The sequence below is a fragment of the Abramis brama genome, assembly GCF_963993115.1.
Source record: "Abramis brama genome assembly, chromosome: 20".
NCBI lineage: Eukaryota > Metazoa > Chordata > Actinopteri > Cypriniformes > Leuciscidae > Abramis > Abramis brama.
Window position 1 is genome coordinate 27,341,366 of NC_139982.1, and position 24,167 is coordinate 27,365,532.

A 24,167-nucleotide genomic window follows, 5' to 3' on the forward strand; every position below is an offset into this window, starting at 1 on the left:
AGAATAGCAAAAGTACTTCAGAAGATCCAGCCAGGAAAAACTTCCAGCCTCTTAGCTTGAATGGTGACATACGTACGAGTGAGCAGCAACTAACACCAGTAGCAACTCTACCCCATATCGCGCTCTTAATCCTTTCCTCCCAGACCAAATTGCCTCCGAACTAAAATGCTGGATGGGGCAACGAATGAGTAAGTGGGACGGCAATGGCGATAAAGGCCACTTTCCCTGTCAGTTGCTGTTTCCCTGGGCGTCACCTTAATAAAAAGGAACCGAAAGACTTCTACCACCATTCCTCCAGGGCAGCACATTGCCTGCTTTAAGCAGGTCCCCTATGTCATCCAGTCCAAAGAGACATGGAGTGCTCTTGGCTAGAGCTAGAGAAAGCCAGAGAAAGGGATATACCTGTTTCAAATTACTCTGGAAGCTTCATCTGCAATCCCTACAACCCAATTTTTTGTCTCAGCAGCCGCAGGACCCAAACCGTGTTGCGCAGATATCTGGCTCCCATCCCCCGCAAAGAAAGTCACGCGAGAGTGGAGCTTCCTTTAAAATAGCAAGGATACTCCTTCACAGTGCAATTCTTGTCAACAATGAGGAAATCAAAACTAGCAAGCAGCCAGCCACGAGCTAGTCCAACTATCATTAGCGAGTTGACTAACTATCATTGAAAAAAAAATTGTTTGTAATTTCCTAGGCAGGGGAAGGGAAGAGCAAGGTGAAATGAAAACAAAAGTTTCAAAGTAGTTGCAAAAAGTTCTTTGCATTCAGAACAGGTTCAGCCCAATACTGAGGTTTCATCGTATGACCAATTTTACATGCATTTTGTGTATTGTCGAGATGCAAAATATTGTATTTTAATATATTTTCCCCATAGTGTTTTGTATTTTATTTTGATCTATTTAAAACTGAGGTATTTTGTATTTTTTTTTAAAAAATACATTCTCATGTATTTGTGCTCATCACTTGTTGCAGCCTTAGTTTCTTTCTAATTGTGCAAGTAAATAAAATCCTCTGCTGTTGTACATTTATAAAATATGTTCTTAGATTTATCAAATCTAGTTTGATTTGTAGTTCAACTAGTAGAGCAAAAATACATGTAAAAATATAACCTTCAGGAGTAGGAATTTGATCAGAGCAAATTCCTGATGGGTTTCTGCAGGTTTTTATGCAAGTTGGTCCACAGGATTCATAGTGCCACTCACATTCATCATCGGAGTTGTAATAGTCACAGAATAAAGCTGCAAAAACAAACATTTCAGTGAGCACTATGACAATGTTTTTAAAGATCATAGAAGATTATGCAGATCTGTAATATACCAACAGAAACTAAGTTCTATGACACTGAGCAATTAAAGTTTATAGATAAAAGTAACCAAAAAGGTCATTTATTTTTAGAAAATTTGTGACTTACGGCAAAAGTCTGGGCTCCGCCATGTTACACAAACTCCTTTTTTACGGCATTCAGCAGCATAAGCTGCCACTGCAGTACAGAGACAATCACAGTCACCTCCAGTGTCACATGCACAGGTGTCCTTTTCACAGGCTTCATAGTATGGGCCAGAGGCCACCTAGGAACAGAAAGACACAGACAGACAAAGTTTTTGCTTCCTCTTCCTCAAGGGTTTATTAAATTAAATTAAATTAAATTAAATTAAATTAAATTAAATTAAATTAAATTAAATTAAATTAAATTAAATTAAATTAAATTAAATTAAATTAATATACACTATTAAGAAAACTATTTTCACTAGCACCACAAAATAGAATTGTAAAAATAATGATTGATTTTAAAAAAGTTTCCCAAACACTCCTGCTGTCTGTCATTGGTCAAATCATTTTATTTCAACATTGAAAAAATAATAAACCTTTAACAAATCCCCTTTGTCCTAAAAATTGTTTACACTGATACTTACAGATGCACGACATTCATCAAAGGCTTTGCTATTAATGATGTTGCATTGTTTTACAGCCCAGGCTTTCCGATGTGGATTTTGTTCACAAAGGTCCACTGCATTTGTCACATCTGGGCAGTCGGTTTTCACCTTCCAGCTATTCCCAAATTCCTTTGGAGCCGTCACCTCTTCTCCATTGTGCTTACCAAAGTCATTGTTCGCATTGCTATCAAAGTTTCCACACAGTCCACACACCTTGCCCTGTCATAGAGATAATGTGGGTTTTTAGGTGAGGAGTTGTAAGTGGTTGTGTGTGTTTGTGTCTGAATGGCTGTACCTTTAAGGAATGCATACCTTTAATTTGGGATGGAGCTGGAGCATCAGACTTGTTTTATTGTCCCAGATTAAGTTCAAAAGACCTTTGACCTCTGTGACAATATATATCCCCACATAATGGATCTTATATTGGTAATCAGTGCCATTGCTTTCAACAACTTTGACTCCATCCTCTGATAAAAGTATCTCGTTTTGCTGCAGGATTTAAATAGTGAGTAGCAAAACATTCTCCATGAAACTGATATAGGTAATTGGATATCTTTCTATTATGATATTATCACAAAGGACAAAAAAATATTTACAGATTTTGCATTTATAATTTTTACAAATATCTATCCTCATTATATAAATTATACATGTTTGTGATTTTGTTGTTTATTGCACATTTTTACACATTTTCTAATAATACATTCATGCTCAGTTTGAGCTATGAAATAAACTCACCCCAAATGAGAGACTGATTGACTTGCAGATGGTGTTGGCGGTCCCACAGAGTTTGTTCTCTGTGACAAGGCGGAATGAGTGAGTCTGGTCCATATTGCAATCATCCTAGAGGGGTTACACACAGTAACTGGTCAGGCAGTGAAGAAGTAGACATGGAAGGGTTAATTCACTAAACAGTTGTGTAACACTTTATTTTAATGCTCCTTTTTGAACATTCTTTTGACTATCAGTAACTTTGCAACTAGGCGGCCAGTACATGTCAATTAACTCTCATTAGAGTATTACACCGAGTATTTATCTGTCCACACCAGACGTGAAGGGGCTACAAGTTGTGACAAAATCAATCAAAAACCACAGCCAATCAGAACAGTGTGTGGGCGGGCTCTCGCGACAAGTGCACGGCACCAGAGGTTAATCTTGATGGCACTCGCAAGGAACTGGATAGGAACAATCAATTATAAGTGTTTAATCATTTATAAGTGATATATAATTGTTACGAATAATGCATCATTAATCAGCAGGTTTTCTTTTACGGGTAAAATGGGCCAAAAAAGAAATTTAACTCACACTGAAAAGTAAAAAATTATTAAATGCTCATAAGAAGGCTCCAATACTTATACAATACTAGAAATTGCTAAATGAAGGCATGACCACTGGACAGCAAAACGTTTGTTGGTTTAGCAAGGTTCATACAAGAAAAGGACAAGAAGAAAAGATACAGTGCAATGCATAAGTGAATACACCCATGCTAAAGTTGACTAAAAAGAGGAATAAAAAATCATATTTTGGAAATTGAACTTAATGCCTTAATTTAAAAAATTAGGAAAAATCCAACCTTTAAGGACACCAATTTTCTTTGTGAATGAATAATGTATCGTAAATAAATAAATGTTCTTCCTTAAAATACATGGTGCATAAGTGAGTACACCCCTATGTTAAATTCCCATAGAGGCAGGCAGATTTTTATTTTTAAGTATTTTTTTATATTTTTTTTTAGGATACTATGCATCCTGATAAAGTTCCCTTGGCCTTTGGAATTAAAATAGCCCCACATCATCACATAGCCTTCACCATACCTAGAGATTGGCATGATTTTATTTCAGTTAGCCTAAAAGCTAGTTTGATTTGCATTGAGAGATGATCTTATGGAAAGTACCCCATGCCAATCTCTAGGTATGGTGAAGGCTATGTGATGATGTGGGGCTATTTTAATTCCAAAGGCCAAGGGAACTTTATCAGGATGCATAGTATCCTAAAATGTTTTTTTTAAAAATACTTAAAAATAAAAATCTGCCTGCCTCTATGGGAATTTAACATAGGGGTGTACTCACTTATGCACCATGTATTTTAAGGAAGAACATTTATTTATTTACGATACATTATTCATTCACAAAGAAAATTGGTGTCCTTAAAGGTTGGATTTTTCCTAATTTTTTAAATTAAGGCATTAAGTTCAATTTCCAAAATATGATTTTTTATTCCTCTTTTTAGTCAACTTTAGCATGGGTGTATTCACTTATGCATTGCACTGTACATGCTGACTGCAAAAAAAAAAAAAAAAAAAAAATTAAGTGTGAAACCATCAGGAACCCTTTACTCTCCAGTGCCACCACTTTCCAGAATGGCAACCTACCCTGGAGTCTCCAGAAGTACCAATAAGCATTTTGCTGTCCATTGGTCTCTCCTAATTTAACAATTTATAGTATTGCATCCTTCTCATGTGCATTTAATTGCTTCTTTACTTTTCAGTACGTGTTAAATCTCTTTTTTGGGCAATTTTACCTGTAAAAGAAAATTGGCTTAATAATTATACACACCTGAATATAAGGCGTTTTTCACTTCCAGCCTTCCTTAATTATATATCACTTATAAATGTGATCGGGAGCGCATTATTTTTGAATAATTCAACAGCCTGGAGTCAATTATTCCTTACATATATTCATATATTATTTCGTTATGTAATGAAATAAAGGCTGTACTCTAAAATAAGTACAGATACTTAAAAATTTACTTAATTAGACTACAGTAACAAAGTAAAAATAGTTACTATCCACCACTGAGTGACACAGACAAGGAAAAACATACATGGGCTATGATGTGTTCACAGTCTCCGTGGAAGGAATAACTCCTGCCATCAAAAGTCATGAAATGACCTTCACCGTAGATGGTACAGGTGCCGTAGCATGGCTTCTCAGTACAAATCCACATCCCGTCTATGCATGTGCTAAAATTTTAATTTTTATTAAACAATTATCATCATTGTTAACAACACACTATAACAACATGGATTATCTATATGATGATTGGGTGTCTGGCTCACCAGGTGTTACAGTCCTGCAGAACTTGGTCCCCAGGTGAATAGTTGCCTCCATCGTGGGTACATTTACAGTTTTCCCTCTCCACACACCCACCTTTGCCATCAGCCAGAAGGCCGTCGGGACACATACACCCGGATACACACCCTGTGCTCACCTATAGCCAATACAAACCAAAGAATTATGTCCCAAGCAATATATATATATATATATATTATTCTTTTCATCCTATTATTCATGTATCCTCATCCATCCATCCATCCATTCTAACTCACACAATTGTTTGGGTCTTGTTTCTCACATGTCCTCTGACACTCTGTCCCTCTTGTTCCTGGATTTGAGCAGTTGAAGAAGACCATTGGATCGTCACAGTCTAAATCAGAATAGCACATGGATGAGGAGCAGAAAACTTGCACACTTCATGCCAATCTCAGTAATGTCTTAAGTTTGAATTTGGCAGACGGTATTGCTGAAGAGGTATTTTCTGCTCACCTTCTTGGCTGGTGCAGTTCAATTTGCCATGGTTACATTTGCTGTAACATGACAAAAAAGGAAACATCAAGAGTAACTACAGGGTTTTTATCAATAATGAATGAGTCAATAATGGGGTATGTTAAACTACTATTTTTACCATTTAACACCATTGTTGTAGAATATTTCTGATGCGTCTATGACCTTGTCACCATTGTAACAAGGACACTGGTCAGCATGTACACAGCTGTCTTCTTCATTAAGGTATGTTCCCTCAGGACAGACACAGCCGTCTACAGGTGTGAAGGACCCTTGGCAGGTGTTATCATGTACATTGAGAGATCGGCAGGTGCTTCCACAGCTGGTCACTCCGTAAGAGTACTTCATGTTTCCTGAACACTTCCTGGACTCTAGAGTCACTGTGCAGATAGATTACCACACTTTTGTTGTGATTCATTGTTTCATTTCATGCAAAATCAACACAATGTGATTCAAATGCACATTAATAATATAATACTCGCATTCACATTTACATTTCATGCTATACAAATAAATGAAGTTCTCACCACAGGGTTCTGAATCCATCCAGCCCTGGAGAATGACTCCTTTGGCAGCACATGCGTGGGCATAAGTGGACATGGCCGCACACATACACTTCTTAATATCTGAACACTTGCATGTGTCATAGACGCACCACTGCAAAGGATGAAAACCAAATTACATTAATAATGGGGGCTCTTTAAATATATGTACCATATAATTTAAATGAAAAGAGTCTGTTCAGTGCAAAAACACTCACTTTGTAGTAAATCTCAGGACATATTTCCGAATGACATGGGGAAAAGACTCCGTTTTGGTTTGTGAGACGGGAACACCAGTCTTTAGCTATTGTCTCTGAATGAAATGGATAAAAACATTCAGCACAGCTTAATTTGAACCCTATCCTGTCCTTGTCCTCTAGTATCCCAAATAACATGGATCAAAAATATCAGGAAGGGGAAAGCAAAGCCTCTATTTATACTATGAACTATTTCTTTTATATTCTCTCCAAATCCATATCAGTGCATGTTTTATTAATGTTTATAAAACTGAGTACCTGTCTGTGAAATCACGCTACAGGGATTTTCTGGGAAAAATGTGTTTTTGACATCTGTACAACTGTACAAGTTTTTCGTCCATAAGTTGACAAATGTTGTTGGTGTGCCCTCTGTAATGCCTGATTCCGTTTTAAAGTCGTCTTCTTGGATGTCGTTATAGTTTCCACATAAACCTGAGGAGCAAGGCGTAGAATTAAACGAAGTTAGAGACAGTCATAACATACTCTTTTATTAATTTTTTCTACTGTATATGATTCATACTTTGTATAACAAGTCTTTTCCTATGTGCAGAGGGTAGAGTTATTACTTACATTAGAGGGGTCATCATTACAATCAAAATTACAAAATGATTTGCTTATTTACTAACCACTCATTTTCCCTTTCTCTTCAGTGCTGGCTACAATATACAACTGCATGACTGGAGCCAACTGGATCTCTAGACGAAGACTCTTCATATCAGCAATAATGAAGGAGGAAGAGGGCTGGAAGATGCTCACAGGACCTGCATGGGACAAATGAGTGGGTGAGAAATAAAACAAGGCACAAAAGAGTTTTGCATCTCAATCAGCTCCCTAGTTCAGTAGTCAGGGCATTGACCAGGAACTTGGCCATTTTAAAGGCTGTCTCAATCGCAAAATCCTTCTAGTGTACTGAAACGTTTGCTCCTTAAAAAATCCCACAATGCACCGCAAAAACCAGGGAGCATCAATGCTCACTATGTTCCCTCAACGTATATTCTGTTACATTTTCTGAAGCGCAAAACATAAATTGCACGAGCCAAATACACAATACACATCAGGACACGCGATAGAAGTTTTGAAAAAACAAACTGCCATTAAGGCCCTGTTTACACCTGTTATTAAGATGCGTTTTGGCCGATCAGATCACAAATGGACAACACTAAACACAGGTATAAATGGGGTCTAAAACATTTTGAGCTTGTCCACTTTCAAGCACTTCCAGAGCCAGTACGGGAATTTGTGCACACAATACAGTGATTCACAACCCCTCAATGAAGCCTGAAAAGGAAATGTAAAATAAATGAATTAAAAAGTAAAATAAAAACAATAAGAAAATAAATGAAGATAAAAATAAAAATAAAAAAAGAATAAAATACTAAACTATAGTTTGTAAAACTATATACTGTAAAAAATTATCGTAATTTTAACGGTAAAAGACCGTACTATAAAATAAAAAAAATAAAAAAAGTTTCCGTACTATATACGGTAAATAACTGTGATAGATCTAATGGTACATTTAATGTAATTTTACAGTAAAATACCGTTAAATTTACAGTTTTTGAAAGTGAAAAAGAACAACTCATTGTATAATTTACAGTGAAAACCCGTAAATTGACATTCCCACAATTCCCTGTGTGACACTTCACATTTGATGTGTTTTTGTTGAAATAACTGTTTCTTCATAGTTTTCTTCGTTTTTTCTAATCAGTTATGTACATTAGGGTTTTATGTTACATTTATTGTTGTTAAATTAATGTTTATTGCATTTTTAAAATGTCATGTGTGTGTTACCTTGATGGTGTTTAATGTTTGTCTGAATGACACTGCAGCTGCTGTAGTGTTAACTTTCTTGTGGAAGAGCTGCTTGTGATGAGCTTTGATTAATCATGTGACTATCATCACTGCTGTGATTGGTGGTTATCAATGTATTATGGTACAAAACAGATATTGATACTTCAATAGGATGGTAAATTCACATTATATCAGATAATAAAATACGGTTTATTACTGTAAATTTTAAGTTAAGTCTGTAAAACCAATAACGGGTTGCTACCGTATTTTTGACGGTAAAGTTCTGGCAACCACAGCTGCCGGTTTTTTACCGTAAAAATCAAGGGTAAATTTTTTACAGTGTACATAAGGAGGGATGATAATTTTGAGTATTAATAAATTCTGTAAGACAGGTAAACAATAAAGTGATTTATATGATCCAGCTAACAGGACAGACATTCTTACAGTTCTCTGTCGGTTGTACAGAGATCTGATGTGCGAGACATATTATTTGTTGTACACTAACGTTAGATGAGCATTTTGTGTTTGCTGGGGATAACCCACCTTCGAGGACAGGAAGCAGATATGGACGTTCATTCATTATAACGGATCCACTGGAGGAAAAACTAATCTGTTTTGAAAGTAAAACAGCAACAAAACAAAAAAAATAGTTATATTGTTTTACTGTGAATATAATGAATAAATTAAATAAATCCAGATTACTAATATAAAATGTACAAAAAATTAGCACACAAGATTGCATGCTAGTATGAAATTAAATAGAAATAGTTCACAAAAACATTATGTCATCATATCATCCTTGTATCGTCCTTATGCCAAACCAATATGATTGACTGATTGACTTTCTCGGGACACAAAAGGGAACATTTTCAAGAATTGTCCAAGATGTTCAAGCTTTAAAAAGGGATGCAAAATAACCATAAAAGTATCTTTTTTCTTTTCTTTTTTTTTATCAAAGAATAAATCAGGTAGACATCAATACTAGCCAAATACAGCATGTGGGTCATCTAAATTACTTTTTTTTATGGTGCTTCTGCATGAAAGCTCCAGCTACATTCTCCGTCACTGTATTAAAAAAGCAACCAATACATTCTTCAGAAACTTGTATGGGTTTCATCTCAACAATGGGTGAGTAAATGAAGACAGGATTTTTCTTTTTGAGTAAAAAGTAAAAAGTTAAAATACAATTAACTTGGATGTAATTTCAACTTATATTACATTAAACTGACTTAAAAAAATGAATGAATGACTCTAGTATAACATAAAAAAGTTAACTTATTTTGATGAGTTAAAGCAATGAAAAAGCATATGTTGTCATATTGATCATATTTCTTTCAGTATATGAGGTTCTGAGTCAAAAGTTCAATTATACAAATGCTTGTGTCCTCTAGCAGTGATTGCTTGTTTTCTCTAGCAAAAAGTTAGTTCAAAACCCTCTTAAATTAGAATAATTTCTGTTAAATCAGAAAAACAATGAATATTTTTGTAACTGCGGTTGTATAAACAAGGTGGTTTTAACTGAAAATTTAAAAGACATTTTTCCTGATGTCAGAGTTGTGCTGTCATTTATAGTTTATAGAAATGGAATGTATTCATTAACAAGGGCTTTTTTTTTACTTTTTTCATGAATCGTCTTGTTTTTCGTGATTGTTTTACTTTTTAAATTTAGCTGAAAACCAGTATAGCATAGTATGACATGTCTGACTATCATTTTGAGATTAAAAGATTATTTCATTAGTTATGAGGTCATATAGGAATTAATAAATATATGAATATTAAACAGATCTTACAGTGGTCCCCGAGATGAGAAGGGTCACTGAATTTAGACATGTGTCTGTTTGGCCCGGAACACACACTGCCAGATTTCCCATGACAGCAATATCACTGTCATTAGCGTGCTGAAACCAAAAAAACAGAACAATAAAATTCATAATTTAAATAATTGATCTTTTCATTGAGTCTCTTTTAGTCCAGGTTAAAGGAGAACTCCGGTCAATTTTAACATTGAGCTCATTTTTTTTGTACATTTGGAGTGCTGTCAATACAGAGAACATAGGAAGTCCATAGTAATCGATTGTCAAGTTCACGCACATTGGTTTAGCACCTATGATCATAGATATCATATATAAACGCTAGATGTCTTATGGCGCAGTCACTTCCGGCATCACCGTTCGGCCATCTTGTCACAGGCAGGCTTAATGTAAGTTGAGTGATCAGCACGCACACAAATCCTCTTATCTCGCTGAAATCTTGACGGATTTACAAACGGTTTGGTTTCTTACAAATGTTATTAATGTGGCTATAATTCCGAATGCTTGAACATGTATGTTATAATTATTCATATGTATGCAGTGTATGTATGCAGTGTCATAACTACATCTCTGACGTTTATAACAAACCAAACCGTTTGAAAATCGGTAGAAAATTTAGCAAGTTATGGTTATTTAGCTGCCTCTGGCATGATGGCCGCCACGTGGGGACATCGACCTCCATTGGCCAGCAGCGCGCACGAGACATCTAGCGTTTATATGTGATATCTATGCCTATGATCACGCGCGTGAACTCGACAATCGATTACTATGGACTTCGACCGAAAACAGGATGTAAATACAGGTATGTGCGCTGGCAGAAATAACATCATTTTTATTCATATCTTTCACATCTACTGCAGTCAGATTGACCCGCGTTCACTCCGAAGGAATCACTCACATGACCTGTGCACTTGTAATGACACATCAAGGATGTTAAGAGGCTAAAAGCAGGTTTAAATCTTGCCCCATTTAAGTCAACAGGGTGCAAATTTTAAAAAGAGGATAACACGGTGTAGGCAACACCGATTTTTGTCGTTGTTCTCTGTATTGACAGCAGTCCAAATTTACAAAAAAAAATTAAAATTGAGTTCTCCTTTAAGGTGCATTTGCTTTATTGAGAGTCGCAGACCTTAGTGAGGATGTAGTCACAGTTGCCATTAAAAGTAAATTTTTTTCCATCATAAGTGGTGATGTGAGACCCTCCCACAACAGAGCAGATTCCGGGACATTCCAGATCCATGCAGTTCCAATATCCAGCAGCACACACACTGAGACAGTATGAAAGCAGTGTTAGCATATGTGTATTCTGTCAAATGTTAGGTCTGACTGGTTCATGTGGTCTATTACAAACGACTCACCATGTTTTACAAGCTTGTGTGTATGACTTTCCTGATGAGTATATGTTGCCATTGTGCTCACATGGACACTCGTTTACATGAACACATCCATTATTACCAATATCATCCTCAACGGTGCCTTCACAAAAAGTAGGCAAAATTTATTGAGAACATAATAACCCAAACAGTTCTGATACCTAAGCTTCTTGTATCAAATGTAATACTTTAAGCATGATAAGGTTATTCTTGCAAGAAGCTTCATTTGAAAATAGACCCATCAAGTGGTAATGCTTAGGTGCAAAAAAAACACCTCCTAGCATTTTATAAATAATTTCTCATAAGAAAATGATCATTTTTAATATAAAAAATGCAGCCTTGGTGAGTATAAGACTATAAACCTTGTCTCTTATAAATTGTTACCTTCAGGGCAGAAACAGCCGTCCACACAGTGTTCTTTACACATCAGATCTGCATTTGGATCTTTGCAGGTGTTCTTGCACGGACTTCCACACTCCAGGTATTGCATGTTTAGAGGACATGACTTTGCTGCTCCAAGCAGAACACATAATAAGTCACAAATCTATCTATTGATTTAATTTGTTTATAGCAAGCTTCCAGAAATGATACTCACGACAGAGCTGCTCTGTCCTCCATGTTCCTGGTTTTCCTCCAGCATGTGTGCACTGTCGTGAAATCTCTGTGAGTGTGCTGCAGAGACAGTCGTAATTGCCGTAACATCGACACAGGTCGTTCACACAGGCTTCTTCAAATGAACCCATGTCCATCACATTGTAACAGTCGCTAAACCCTGGACTGCTGAGATACTCAAGGCAAACACTTGTCTGGGAGATTTAAAAAAAAAAAAAATCATAGAACCCCACTGGTGATTTTTAGCATTTTTAAAGGCCCTTCAACTAAGCAATATAGAACCATAACAAATTTGAACAAATACTGAAATATTATAAAATTTAAAAGAAGCAATAGAATATGAAAAATAAATTTTTCTATTTTATTTCAAGAAATGTGAGCACAGCCCAAACATCTTTTACTATTTTGTCATAATACCTGATTTTCGCACTGATCATTAGGAAGATTGACGTTGCCACAGGATTCAAGTGAAGGCACCCTCAATTTGGCCAGATCATTAACATCTATACATGTTTCAAATTGTATCAAAAAAAGATTTCATCAAAATGTGATCTCAATAAAATATGAATTACTGAACTGCTGGTGATTTTATCATAATGAGGTTTACCATTGTCAACTGAATCATCAGCCTGGTTGCCATTGAAGTTTCCACAGAGTCCACAGGTCTGACCTTTGTACTTTTCTGAAAGTTCAATCTGGAATATTACATAAAAATATAAGATTTTTAGAAGACTGAGATCTGGCCTTTGGGTTACAAATATACTATACAGTAATTGCATATTTGAACAGAGAAATAACATACCAATAAAGATTGGTCCTTCTCCCAAAAGACAGTCACTCCATGTTTGTTTGAGATCTTAACAACTGATGTGCTCAGCTCAACAGTAATTCCATTCTTATAGGTTGAATTATACAACCTGATAGAGCAAGTTGCAATAAGAAAACATTCAATAAAAGAAAGATGTGTTTACGAAAAATCATGGACATTTGGATGCAGTCTTAAAGGGATAGTTCACCCAAAAATGAAAATTCTGTCATCATTTACTCACCCTCAAGTTGTTCCAAACCTGTACGAGTTTCTTTGTTCTGCTGAACACAAAAGAAGATATTTGGAAGAATGTTTGTAACCAAACAGATCTCGGTCCCCATTGACTACCATAGGAAAAAAATATACTATGGAAGTCAATGGGGACCGAGATCTGTTTGGTTACAAACATTCTTCCAAATATCTTCTTTTGTGTTCAGCAGAACAAAGAAACTCATACAGGTTTGGAACAACTTGAGGGTGAGTAAATGATGACAGAATTTTCATTTTTGGGTGAACTATCCCTTTAAGTTAATAAAAATAAACTCACACTTGATCGTCCATGATGATGTGGTTGTTGGTGAGTTTAATGACTGCCTCCAGTAGATCTATTGTGATTTTGCTAAAAACGATTGAGCCATTCACAATCTCTCTTTGCATTTGGATGTTAAAATCAGGTGGTGTGCTGTGACACATCACCGCCAGAACGTAGTTGCACGTGTCTGGCACTTGAAAGAAATTACCATCAAATGTCTTGAAGTGAAAATTTCCCCATGTACTGCAGATCATGGATTGATGATAAGAATTTGGATTTGGTTCTTCTAAACCCAACAGAGAGAATATATATCAATAATATATCTGTACTAGCACTGTTTAATTTATTCAAAAACACTATGAAAGACTTCATACCTCTAGTTACCATCAGAGTTTTCATGTTAGGAGGGAACACTAAAAAAGAAGACAAGAGGAAGAGTTTGTTTTTAAGATATCTGCTGGTATTACTATCAGTATTTAATTAGTGAGGGTATTTATTGTACAAGACAATGTGTAGGTTCATTCAGACATTTATCTGAAAAAATATTCAGAGATTTATCAAGATAATTATTATTATTATTAATTATTATTGATATAATTGTTATTATTACTTAATAATTGTATCATTTTAATTCTTTGTAAATCAATTCAATTAGCACTGGGGCTAAATGTTTTCATGATATGTCAATTAACAGGGCTGTGAATCAATTTAAAACATTTAACTTGATAATTTAATAATTTTCCATGATTCATTGTGATTAATCATGTAAGGTGCAATTAATACATTTAAACTTATCATAAATGCTGTTTATTTACAAACCAAAGCAAATTAATGTGGAATCAACATATTGTGTTTTAATGGTATGGTATCTTTTAACTTCTATTATTATTCTGATTATTCTAATAAATACACACTCCCCCCTACATTAATCCAAGAAATGAATTTGCAAATACAATTCATAAAAAAATGCATTAAATTGACTCCCTCAATTAATATCTATAATACATAACACACATGAAAATGAAATATTTACCAGATGCTGTTGTCATGAATTCCACTACAGGGCCACCCATACCTTCCATATAACTTCCTATATCAACATAAAAAACAGAGATACATATTTACAATAATATTGTGCATTGTGAAATGAGAACAAAACTGATTTAAATGTTTAGTCTTCTTACTTCTTGCTTGTATGGACTGCAGCCCCACCAGTAGAACGACCCATCTCAGCATCCACATCTGGGACATCCTCACAGTCCCTGTGGAGACGAGATCCATCCTCAAGAGCTAATGTGAGCTGTCTGTCAGCACTTGTCCTTTTATAGTGAATTTTAGATTTCGTTGGAAGAATGTAATTTGTGATCAGAAGGTGGAACCCGGCTAATCTTTTAATCAAATGAATGTGTAATATCAAATAGCTGTATTTGAGAACGGTTATGCAAACCTTGGTGAGAAACACTTTCTTATAAACAAAACTGCATTTATCTGTGTTATCATCTCAAACTAAACAAGGATGTGTGTTCTGACCGTGGGGATTTAATTACTAATAATTTATATATAAATATACACAGCATGATGCACAGTAAACTATTCAATAAATATCTACCTGTGTTGCTAGTTCTGGGTTAGCAAGAGATTTGCATTTACATTTAAGAGACCCAATATTGACATCTATTTTGTCTATATTTCACTCTACAAATGAAAATAGTTTCAAACAAAGCCGAAGCAGGATCAACCGTTGCATGTCGCAGAGCAACCCACAGACTGGCATCCTGTCTGGAACGCCACAAATATTTCTGATAGAATACAATGTAAGATGACTGGAGCAACCAACTGATCCACTACCTAATGTTCCTTGTTTCTGTTGCACTGCATGCAAAGAAACAATACTTAAGGATGTCTGGTATTTGCAAATAACTTGGGTACGTCATATGGCCATTACAATTATTACATTAACCCCCAGTTTCACAGAAAAGGCTTGAGCCATATCTTAAAATATGTCAGTGCCATTGTTTTGTCTCAAGATGCACACCAGTAAAGTTTTTCTAAGGCATATTTATAAAAGCTGCAAATGTCCTAACTGAACCTAGGTCTAATCTGGCGTAATCTAAACCCTGTCTAAGCAAAACCAGGACTATGTGTATTTACATAATAATAAACCAAACTGATACAGAGTGGTCTTCCATCACCCAAAAGACTACCATGTTTGTTAAAGATTTTGATACTTGATTAACTTTGCTCGATTTTAATTCCGGTCTTGTAGGATGCATTTAGACATCCTGTCAATGCAAGTTTCAGTCTGGTATATTACAAATAAGCTTCTTTTTTTAAAAATCATTTTTCATGATTAATCCATGTATTTTTTAAATATGGGAGTCTTTAATCCACTGCTAAAGATTAGGAAGATCTCAGACAGTGAAATCTGCTCTTTTAACAACAGGATAACACACCGACCATAACATAAACATATAATTTTAGTCAACATACCGACAATTCATTTTCCATGAGATAGGAAAATGAAGACTGAAGTAACTAAAGTAACTGATATTTTGAAGAATGTCAGTAACCAAACAGTTAACTGGAACCATTGACTTCCATAGTATTTTTTTTTTCCTACTATGGAAGTCAATGGTTCCAGTTAACTGTTTGGTTACTGACATTCTTCAAAATATCTTCCTTTGTGTTCAGCAGAAGAAAGAAATTCATACAGGTTTGAAACAACTTGAGGGTGAGTAAAGGATGACAGAATTTTCATTTTAAAGTGAACTATCCTTTTAACTTTAGTGCAAGTGATTCTGTCACAGCCCTGGTTTGTAGCGGGCAAAGAGGCTCCGTCCTATAAAGGAAAAGAGAACAAGTGAAATTCAGTTAAAGGACATTGCAAAAACATTAGATTTAGATTCAGGGAATAATTGCTTAAATTTTGCTGTTTCTCACAAACATTCAGAAAACTTGCGATAAAGTGTACAACTAATTTTATAATGCTTTTTTGCCCAGCTTCGGGTTTTGTTTTGTTTTTTGATGACAATTCACCTCTGTTGTATGGAAAAAAGCAGCATGAACGATTTCATTTCGTGTCCAAGGGCAAAAAAATTTTTTTGACATGAGGATAAGTTAAACATTTTTTAAACGTATAATTATTTACATTTTTGTCCTTTTCAGCCACACCTCAAGAAGACTGAGCTTTTGACATTTGACCTTACCTGCAGTATATGCTCGACACCATTGATGTTGATGATGCAGTGAGTTTGCACACACTTTCCACAGCATTTGACCGAGCTTGTTTCAATATATTCATCAAATGAAAGTCAACAAAATTAAACTCGTTCCTGAGACAAGCCGATCAGAAACGCGTCAAACAACTTACAGGTTTACATTTCTCATTGCACTGAGGTGATACAGACAGCATCTGAGATGAAAACAGGCATAAGAATATCACAAAAATGAAGTGAATTGTGAATAATAGTGATACCGCATTTGATTTCTGGACAGCATTTTCCGTTAGGCACTTCCAGGACCGGCGCATATCCGACTCCACACTTTTTATCCAAAGGTGGGCAAATGCTGGTAACCCAGGTTACAAAAATGGAATAGGGAGCATTGACACATGAATGAGCGGAGTATTTGTTTTCTTTTCATTTTATTGGTTATTTTTGTGTGTTTTGGAAAGGCCAATTAGGGTGGTTTTTGTTTGGAAGGACGGACCAATGAGAGTTGGGAATGTTGTGTGGCGCATTTTTTGTTTTCCGGAATTCGCACGCGGTTGGAGCTCGATCTCTCTTTTGGTCGGCAGAGCAGACGTGATTCAGTTACTGGTACGAATATAGTTGCACTATTTTATGGATACTTTTCAGTACTGAATGAATTATAAAGATGAATTTAAGTCACAGTTCTCTCTCCAGTTCTATCATCCGCCATCTTGGATTCATTTTTTCACTGAGATTGTCAGAATGCATTCTGGAATTAATACATTTTAGACCTATGAAATAAAATACTCATATTGAGTATGGTTTTAAACACCGCCGCACCTCGTGGTGTCCCAGAAGAGTCTAGGCATCCTTAAAATAAAAAGGGGAGAACAAAATCAAAAGAAATGTTTTCAAAAAGTGGTCAAGACATGCAGGATGATGCAGAAAGGCACATTTTTTTTAATACATTTAAATTTGAATGCAGAACAGCAGTTGTTGTAGCTGTTGATGGCGTTTCTGTTCCTGTGGGAGGTGGTGTTTCTGTAGATGGTGTTGCAGCAGTAACTGCTGAAGTAGAAGTTTCTGTTGACGTAGATGTTAATATAGCAAAAGCTGAAGTAGCTGTTAATGGCATTTTTGGTGTTGAAATGAAAGTCTTGGTGGTCGGTATTGTAATTGTTGTTTTAGTAGTCTGTGGTGGAGTTGTAAAAGTGAATGGTGTAGTTGTTGTCATGCATTTTCTAATAGTTCTTATTATCATGCCATTAGATCCACATATACAGTAGCAGTGAAACATGTTCCATTCCCATCTGTGGTATCGTACACCACTTCTCCAGTAGTATATATCTTCCCATCATAGGTACACAGAGAAACACATTCAGCCTCTGTAACACATTTCCTGGTGTCCTTCCGCAAAAATGGCCTGTCTGAAGGGCATTGAGGAAAACACCCTAGGAGTATAATAAAAGGCCAGATGGAATAAACAAGATACACACATTTCTATTGACTCAATGTTTCTTTACTCTAGGAAAAAAATATTCATACTAATGACAACTATTATTTCACTCATAATTTTGCAGTTACTCTAATTTATTTATTCATATTAATAAATGATCATATTAATTCATACCCTCCAGGAGAGGAATTTGATTAGAGCAGGTTCCTGATGGGTTTCTGCAAGTTTTCATGCAGGTCGATCCACAAGTTTTGTAGTGCCACTCACATTCACCTGGAGGGTTGTTGTAGTACTCACAGAATAAAGCTGCAAGAACAACCAATTCAGTCAGCATTATGAAAATATTTATAGAAGTAATAGTATTAATCAAGATGTTAGGTCTGGCAACTCACCATAGACACGGCTCAATCCGAGGAGCGGGATAAACGGCTGTCTTTCAAATTCACTCCGCAGGCAATAGGACAGCGCTTCAACCAACCAGAGCGTTTTCCCAACAGTGGAGCTAGTTGATAGATTAAACTTTTGCCACATCTGGCCGGCAAAAGTACGAACACATCTTCCTTTTTTTTTAAGAATGACTTAAGTGCCGTTCTTTGCTCTTTTCTCAAAAAAAAACTTAACTCCAAGTCCTCCAGAGTCGCGGCCAAAGCCAATTCGAGAGACTGTTCTCCAGCAGCTGCCATTCTTTGTTTTCAAGTAGCAGGGAACCGTCGCAACTCTGTCGTCATTATGTTAAGCCCGCCCCGCCTACTCTATACACGACGTGATTGGCCTGACCCAATTTAGGTTTTTGCAGCTCGAAAGTCAATGGAGAGTTGCTAAAGTACCCTGGCTGCAAAATACATTTTGCTGCCGCTAGGGTGCGTCTAGATTTCTAGGCTAGCATAAGCTGCCACTGCAGTACAGAGACAATCACAGTCACCTCCGCTGTCACTTGCACAGGTGTCCCTTACACAGGCGTCATAGTATGAGAGTCCCAGAGGGGAAATTTTAGGGGAACCAGTTTTGTGTTTTATGCTAAATTCAATTGTAAAATGGTAAGATTTTTTTTTTCAGGCGTGGATCCAACAAAGGCTGACCATTTAAACAAAGTCAAGAAGATCAACAACTTTCTTTTGGTTTGCAAGAACCCAAGTTGATGAAAAACATACATGGGCTAAGATGTGTTCACAGTCTCCGTGGAAAGAAAATGTCCTGCCATCAAAAGTCATGAAATGACCGTCGCCAAAGATGGTACAGGTGCCGTAACACTCTTTATCTGTACAATTCCACATCCCGTTTATGCATGTGCTGAAAAATAGACAGTAATTGACAGATTAACCCTTTAATGAACTCTGGTTATCACCTATTTTCTTTCTTACCGCTCATTTTCAGCAAGAATTTAAAGGAGTAATCTTGTAATAATTTGAAAATTGCTTATTGTTTTGGGCAAACAAAAATTAGCGCACACATGGTGATGGCTGTAATATTCTCCTCTACTTCTATCAATGCCGACTCACCAGGTGTTACAGTCCTCTTGATCTTGCTCTCCAGGTGAATAGGTGAGTCTGTTATGGACACAGGTGCAGTTTTTCCTCTCCACACACCCACCTTTGCCATCAGCTAGAAGGTCATCTGGACACATACACCCTGATACACATCCTGTGCCAGTGTTGTAGTCAAGTCACCAACTGTCGACTCCAAGTCGAGTCTCGAGTCCCCAGTGTTCGAGTCCGAGTCACCAAAGAAGAGTCAGAGTCCAGTCACCATTACCTGAGTTTGAGTCCAAGTCGAGTCATCAAGATTTAGTCTGTGTTATATTTCAAGACTGCCTACATTTCTCTACTCTGACACCTTTAAAGAGCTGATATAATTATAAAAGAGGGTCTACATAAAAAAAAATGACACCACTGTGTTAACAAATATAACTTTTGATTTCAATAATGTAGACTATTAGTAGCCTAAATGTTAAAATTAACATTAACAATGCTGTAGAAGTGCAGTTTAATAGTAAATGTTAACTAATGTAGTTAAAGCTGCAGTCCGTAGCTTTTTTGGGTTAAAAATTATCCAAAATAATTTTTTGAGCAAGTACATAACTAGCCTGTGTTCAAAACTATCTGCTTGCCGTAGCTCGATTTAAAATGATAAGCTTGTAATAATGTTTTTAATTCCAGTGGTACTGGCGGATTTCCACGGGAAATTCGAGCATGTCTTTGCGTCATTACGTCATCTGCACACATGAAGAAGGAGTCTTGGCTAGTAGGCTATGTTGCGTGTGAGGATGTTGGTGGGGATGTAGTATAGCCTTTTCTCACAGCACTTGATATAATTAAACTTATCAATTTGATGGCGGATCCAGAAAGGTTAAAACGACAATCACCAGTGACAACTGGAGATTCACCCATTGTAAAACGCGAAAGACTTAGGACTTTGGAGAAAAAAAGAGACTGCAACCGGGCCCATGCAAAAACAAGGATACATATCTGAAGGGCATTAAATGTATTCACGCAATGCTGATGTTGTTAACATTAATAATTTGAGAACAAAGTATAATTTACACGGTTTGACGTGATATAAGCGATCATTAGATTTAATCAGCATGATTTACTGCAATGCTTTTTCCCCTTAGTTGGTCAGAACAAAAGAATTGCAGAATTAAGTTGCAACTTATCTTCTGGACTGGAACAATGCAATTTGCCAAGGTTACAGGTGCTGTAATATGACAAAATTGTACAAATCAGTACTAATGGTTGTCAAGAGATATCATTCATATTCTGTCAATCATTCGGTATGAAATGAGGAACTCATATACCATTCACCATCTATGTAGGATACTCCTGATTGCTCTATGACCTTGTCACCTTTGTAACAAGGACACTTGTGAGCAGGTACACAGCTGCCTTCTTCATTGAGGTATGTTCCCTCAGAACAGACACAGCCGTCTACAGGTGTGAAGGACCCTTGGCAGGTGTTATTTTGTCCACTGAGAGAACGGCAGGTGCTTCCACAGCTTGCCACGTTGTAGGAGTACTTCATGTTTTCTGAACACTCGGATACTTAGCACAGATAAACACATTTTTATTATTATTCATTGTTTCATTTCATTGCAAATCAACAGAATGTGATTTAAATACATGAATTATATAGAACTGTACAAACGTAAGGTTCTCACCACAGGATTCTGAATCCATCCAGCCCTGGAGAAAGACTCCTTTGGCAGCACATGCATGGGCATAAGTGGACACGGCTGCACACATACACTTCCTAATATCAGTCTTTAGCAAATTTCCCTGAGTGGAAAGAATAAAGGCTTGACATAGTTCCGTAATATTTGCATCATAAATTATTGCATATATTATTATTTCTTAATGTTTGTAATACTGTGTATACCCGTGTCCACACTCAGACTACATGGGTTGTCAAAACTGTTTTCAAGATCTGGACAGCTATATGGGTTTTTCTTCCAAAAGTTGACAAAAGATATTGGTGTGCCCTCTACGATGCCTGATTCTGTTTTAAAGTCGTCTGTTTGGACATCATTATAGTTTCCACATAAACCTGAAATAAGCAGTGTGTAGAATTAAAAGTAGTGAATGATTTATACAGTGCCTCTAATTCTTTCACTATACTGATACATTTTTAAAATGTTCTTGCACCTTGGTTCTTGTATATGTTTTAATATATGTTTTAACCACTGGCCAATGTATAATATTTTAGTTTTAAAAAATGACTATTTTCGCTCCTTTCAGTTCTCCCAGAGAATAAATATGTACTTGTTTTGAACTTAATTAATTTGCTCATATAACCACATTAACTAAGAGCCAAATTTTGTAGAAAGAGAATTGTCAGTTTGAACTTTATTCTTACTAGTGCAAAATGCCCGTGCAAAATCAGTTTTTGTGTGTGTTTTTAGTAATTGTTGGTTTGGTGTGTTTGAGTGCTCATTGTTACAATTACACAGCAAAAGTTCAATGACATTTTTATTTGTGCATGGTAGAAAGCACACAGTGAACTCCAAGAAAACGCTACACTTGAGCAAACAGTTTGTGAATAGGCTACTACAAATGATGGCCGTGAAAGAAACTGTGAACGCATTGAATCAGATATGATTAGTGGCTAGCAGCTAGAGTGGCAAAAGCAAACGATATATTTTGCATTTCTAATGCAAACTGTCACGGTTCATGAATTCACTGTTTTCTTCGTGTCTCGTGTATTTGTTGTTCTGTGTGTGTGGGTGTGTGTGAGTGGGCGTTACCGCTCGTTACGGCTGATCAGCGCGCCTGCTGATTTCATTCCCCGCACCTGCTGCTGCCCATTAACTCTCCTATAAGTTCTCATCACAATCTCCTCTCTTTGTCAGATCGTTGTTTGATGTCTCCAGTGTTTGTGTATCCAGTCCAGTCGGAGTTTCAGTTCGTGTCCTCGTTTCCTGTTCCATGTTCAACTGGTTTTCGTTTTCATCTGGATTCTTCACTGTTCGTCATCACTTCACTTCACCACCTTTATCTGACCATCTAGTCCCTGCGTCGCCTGCCTGGTTGCCTGCCTGCCTGGTTGCCTGCCTGCTTGCCTGCCTGCTTGTCTGCCTGCCTGCCTGCCTGCCTGTTATCATTGTTCTACTTCTACTACATTCAATAAAAGAGATTACTTGCATCCTTGCTTCCTGTTTATTGATCGTGACAGAACGATCTGACCTTCTTCATGGAAGCAGCGAGTAACCCATCTAGCTTGGATGAATTTGTCAGCTCCAGCATTCGGCGCATGGACAGTCAGGAAAGAGGTCTGACGGAGACCACACGGGCTGTCCAGGCATTGGTGACGCAGGTGTCCGAGCTCACCCAGCAAATCCAACATCTGCGAGCTCCCACTGCTCCACCCACACCGGCCGTTCCCCCCACACCATCAGAAGGAGCTTCCCAGTCAGAGCCCCGCCTACCGATTCCGGAATCATACTCGGGTGAGCCAAGCTTTTGTAGAGCATTTTTAACCCGTTGCTCAATGCATTTCTCTCTACAACCAAAGACCTTCAGCAAGGAGAGTGCCAAGGTGGCCTTCGTGCTCACCTTATTGACTGGGAAGGCAGCACTTTGGGGAACGGCGGTGTGGGAGAATCAAGACCCTTGCTGCGCCTCGTTCCAGACACTCGCCGCCGAGATGAAAAGAGTTTTTGATAGAGCGGTCGCCGGGAGAGAGGCGGCTCGGATGCTCGCGGAACTCAAACAAGGAGAGAGGTCGGTGTCGGAGTACTCTATCGACTTCAGGACCCTGGCGGCGGAGTGTCAGTGGAACGAGGAGGCGCAGTGGGACATGTTCCTGCATGGGCTGGCTGACCGCGTTCAAAGAGAGATCTACGCCCTGGACCTTCCCACTTCATTCAATGGACTGGTAGATCTTGCTCTTCGAGTAGATGCACGATTGTCGAGAGTCGAGCGACGGAGCTTGCCCAGCCGTGGATTAAGAGGTACGGAGAATCAGCGGTCCAGCGGTGCGGACGCGGTCAGCCCCGTCGACGATCACGAGCCCATGCAGGTCGGTCGAGCTCGGCTTTCCCGGGAGGAGAAGGAAAGGCGGAGATCCCAGGGACTATGCCTGTATTGCGGCGCGGCGGGACATTACGCCTATAACTGTCCGGTAAAAGGCCAAGCCCGGCAGTAAGTATGAGGCTACTGTCGGGTGGGATCTCCGCTGAGAAGACCTCATCAACATCTACGCTCCTCCCGGTAAGACTAAGATGGTCAGTCCACAATCACGACTGTCACGCACTGGTGGATTCAGGGGCCGAAGGTAATTTCATGGACCATTCATTTGAAATCAAGTTTCAAGTTCCCATCCAACCACTCACCAACAAGATTGCTGTTCATGCACTCAACGGCCAGGACTTACCCACCATTGCACTCATCACCGGACCCATCACACTCATCAGGCAATCACACCGAGACACTTTCATTTTACATACTGGACTCACCTCTCGCACCTGTTGTTCTCGGACATCCCTGGCTCATCGATCACAACCCCAAAATAGACTGGCAGCAAAAATCAGTGTTGGAGTGGAGCAGTAAATGTCATGAGTCCTGTCTTGTGTCTGCCTGTTCGTCTATTTCTGTCCCTGTGTTTCAGGAGGAGGCAGTGGATTTGTCTAACGTGCCCGCGGAGTACCTAGACCTGAAGGAGGTGTTCAGTAAGTCTCGTGCTGCTTCTCTTCCTCCGCATCGTCCCTATGACTGTGCCATAGATTTATTGTCAGGTAAGTCTCCGCCTAAAGGCAAGTTATATTCGCTTTCTGTCCCAGAAAGGGAGGCTATGGAGAAATATATT

The 24,167-nt window shown here is 37.6% G+C and overlaps 1 protein-coding gene across 1 annotated transcript; it reads right to left on the bottom strand.

The window, feature by feature from the left end:
* Positions 1-255: 255 nt before the first annotated feature.
* On the bottom strand, positions 256-14,504 carry muc5d (mucin 5d; the record flags this gene model as incomplete). The annotated part of the gene is made up of 26 exons (XM_084095228.1): positions 256-374; positions 1,110-1,238; positions 1,457-1,568; positions 1,914-2,153; positions 2,247-2,423; positions 2,673-2,777; positions 4,758-4,896; positions 4,993-5,144; positions 5,263-5,360; positions 5,480-5,520; positions 5,619-5,868; positions 6,025-6,154; positions 6,258-6,352; positions 6,555-6,728; positions 6,923-7,057; positions 8,631-8,697; positions 9,878-9,985; positions 11,028-11,166; positions 11,257-11,374; positions 11,656-11,781; positions 11,867-12,077; positions 12,456-12,578; positions 12,686-12,800; positions 13,239-13,416; positions 14,299-14,313; positions 14,408-14,504. The coding sequence occupies 26 exons, from the start codon at positions 14,502-14,504 to the stop codon at positions 256-258; spliced, it is 3,393 nt and encodes a 1,130-aa protein (XP_083951354.1).
* Between the last annotated feature and the right edge of the window lie 9,663 nt (positions 14,505-24,167).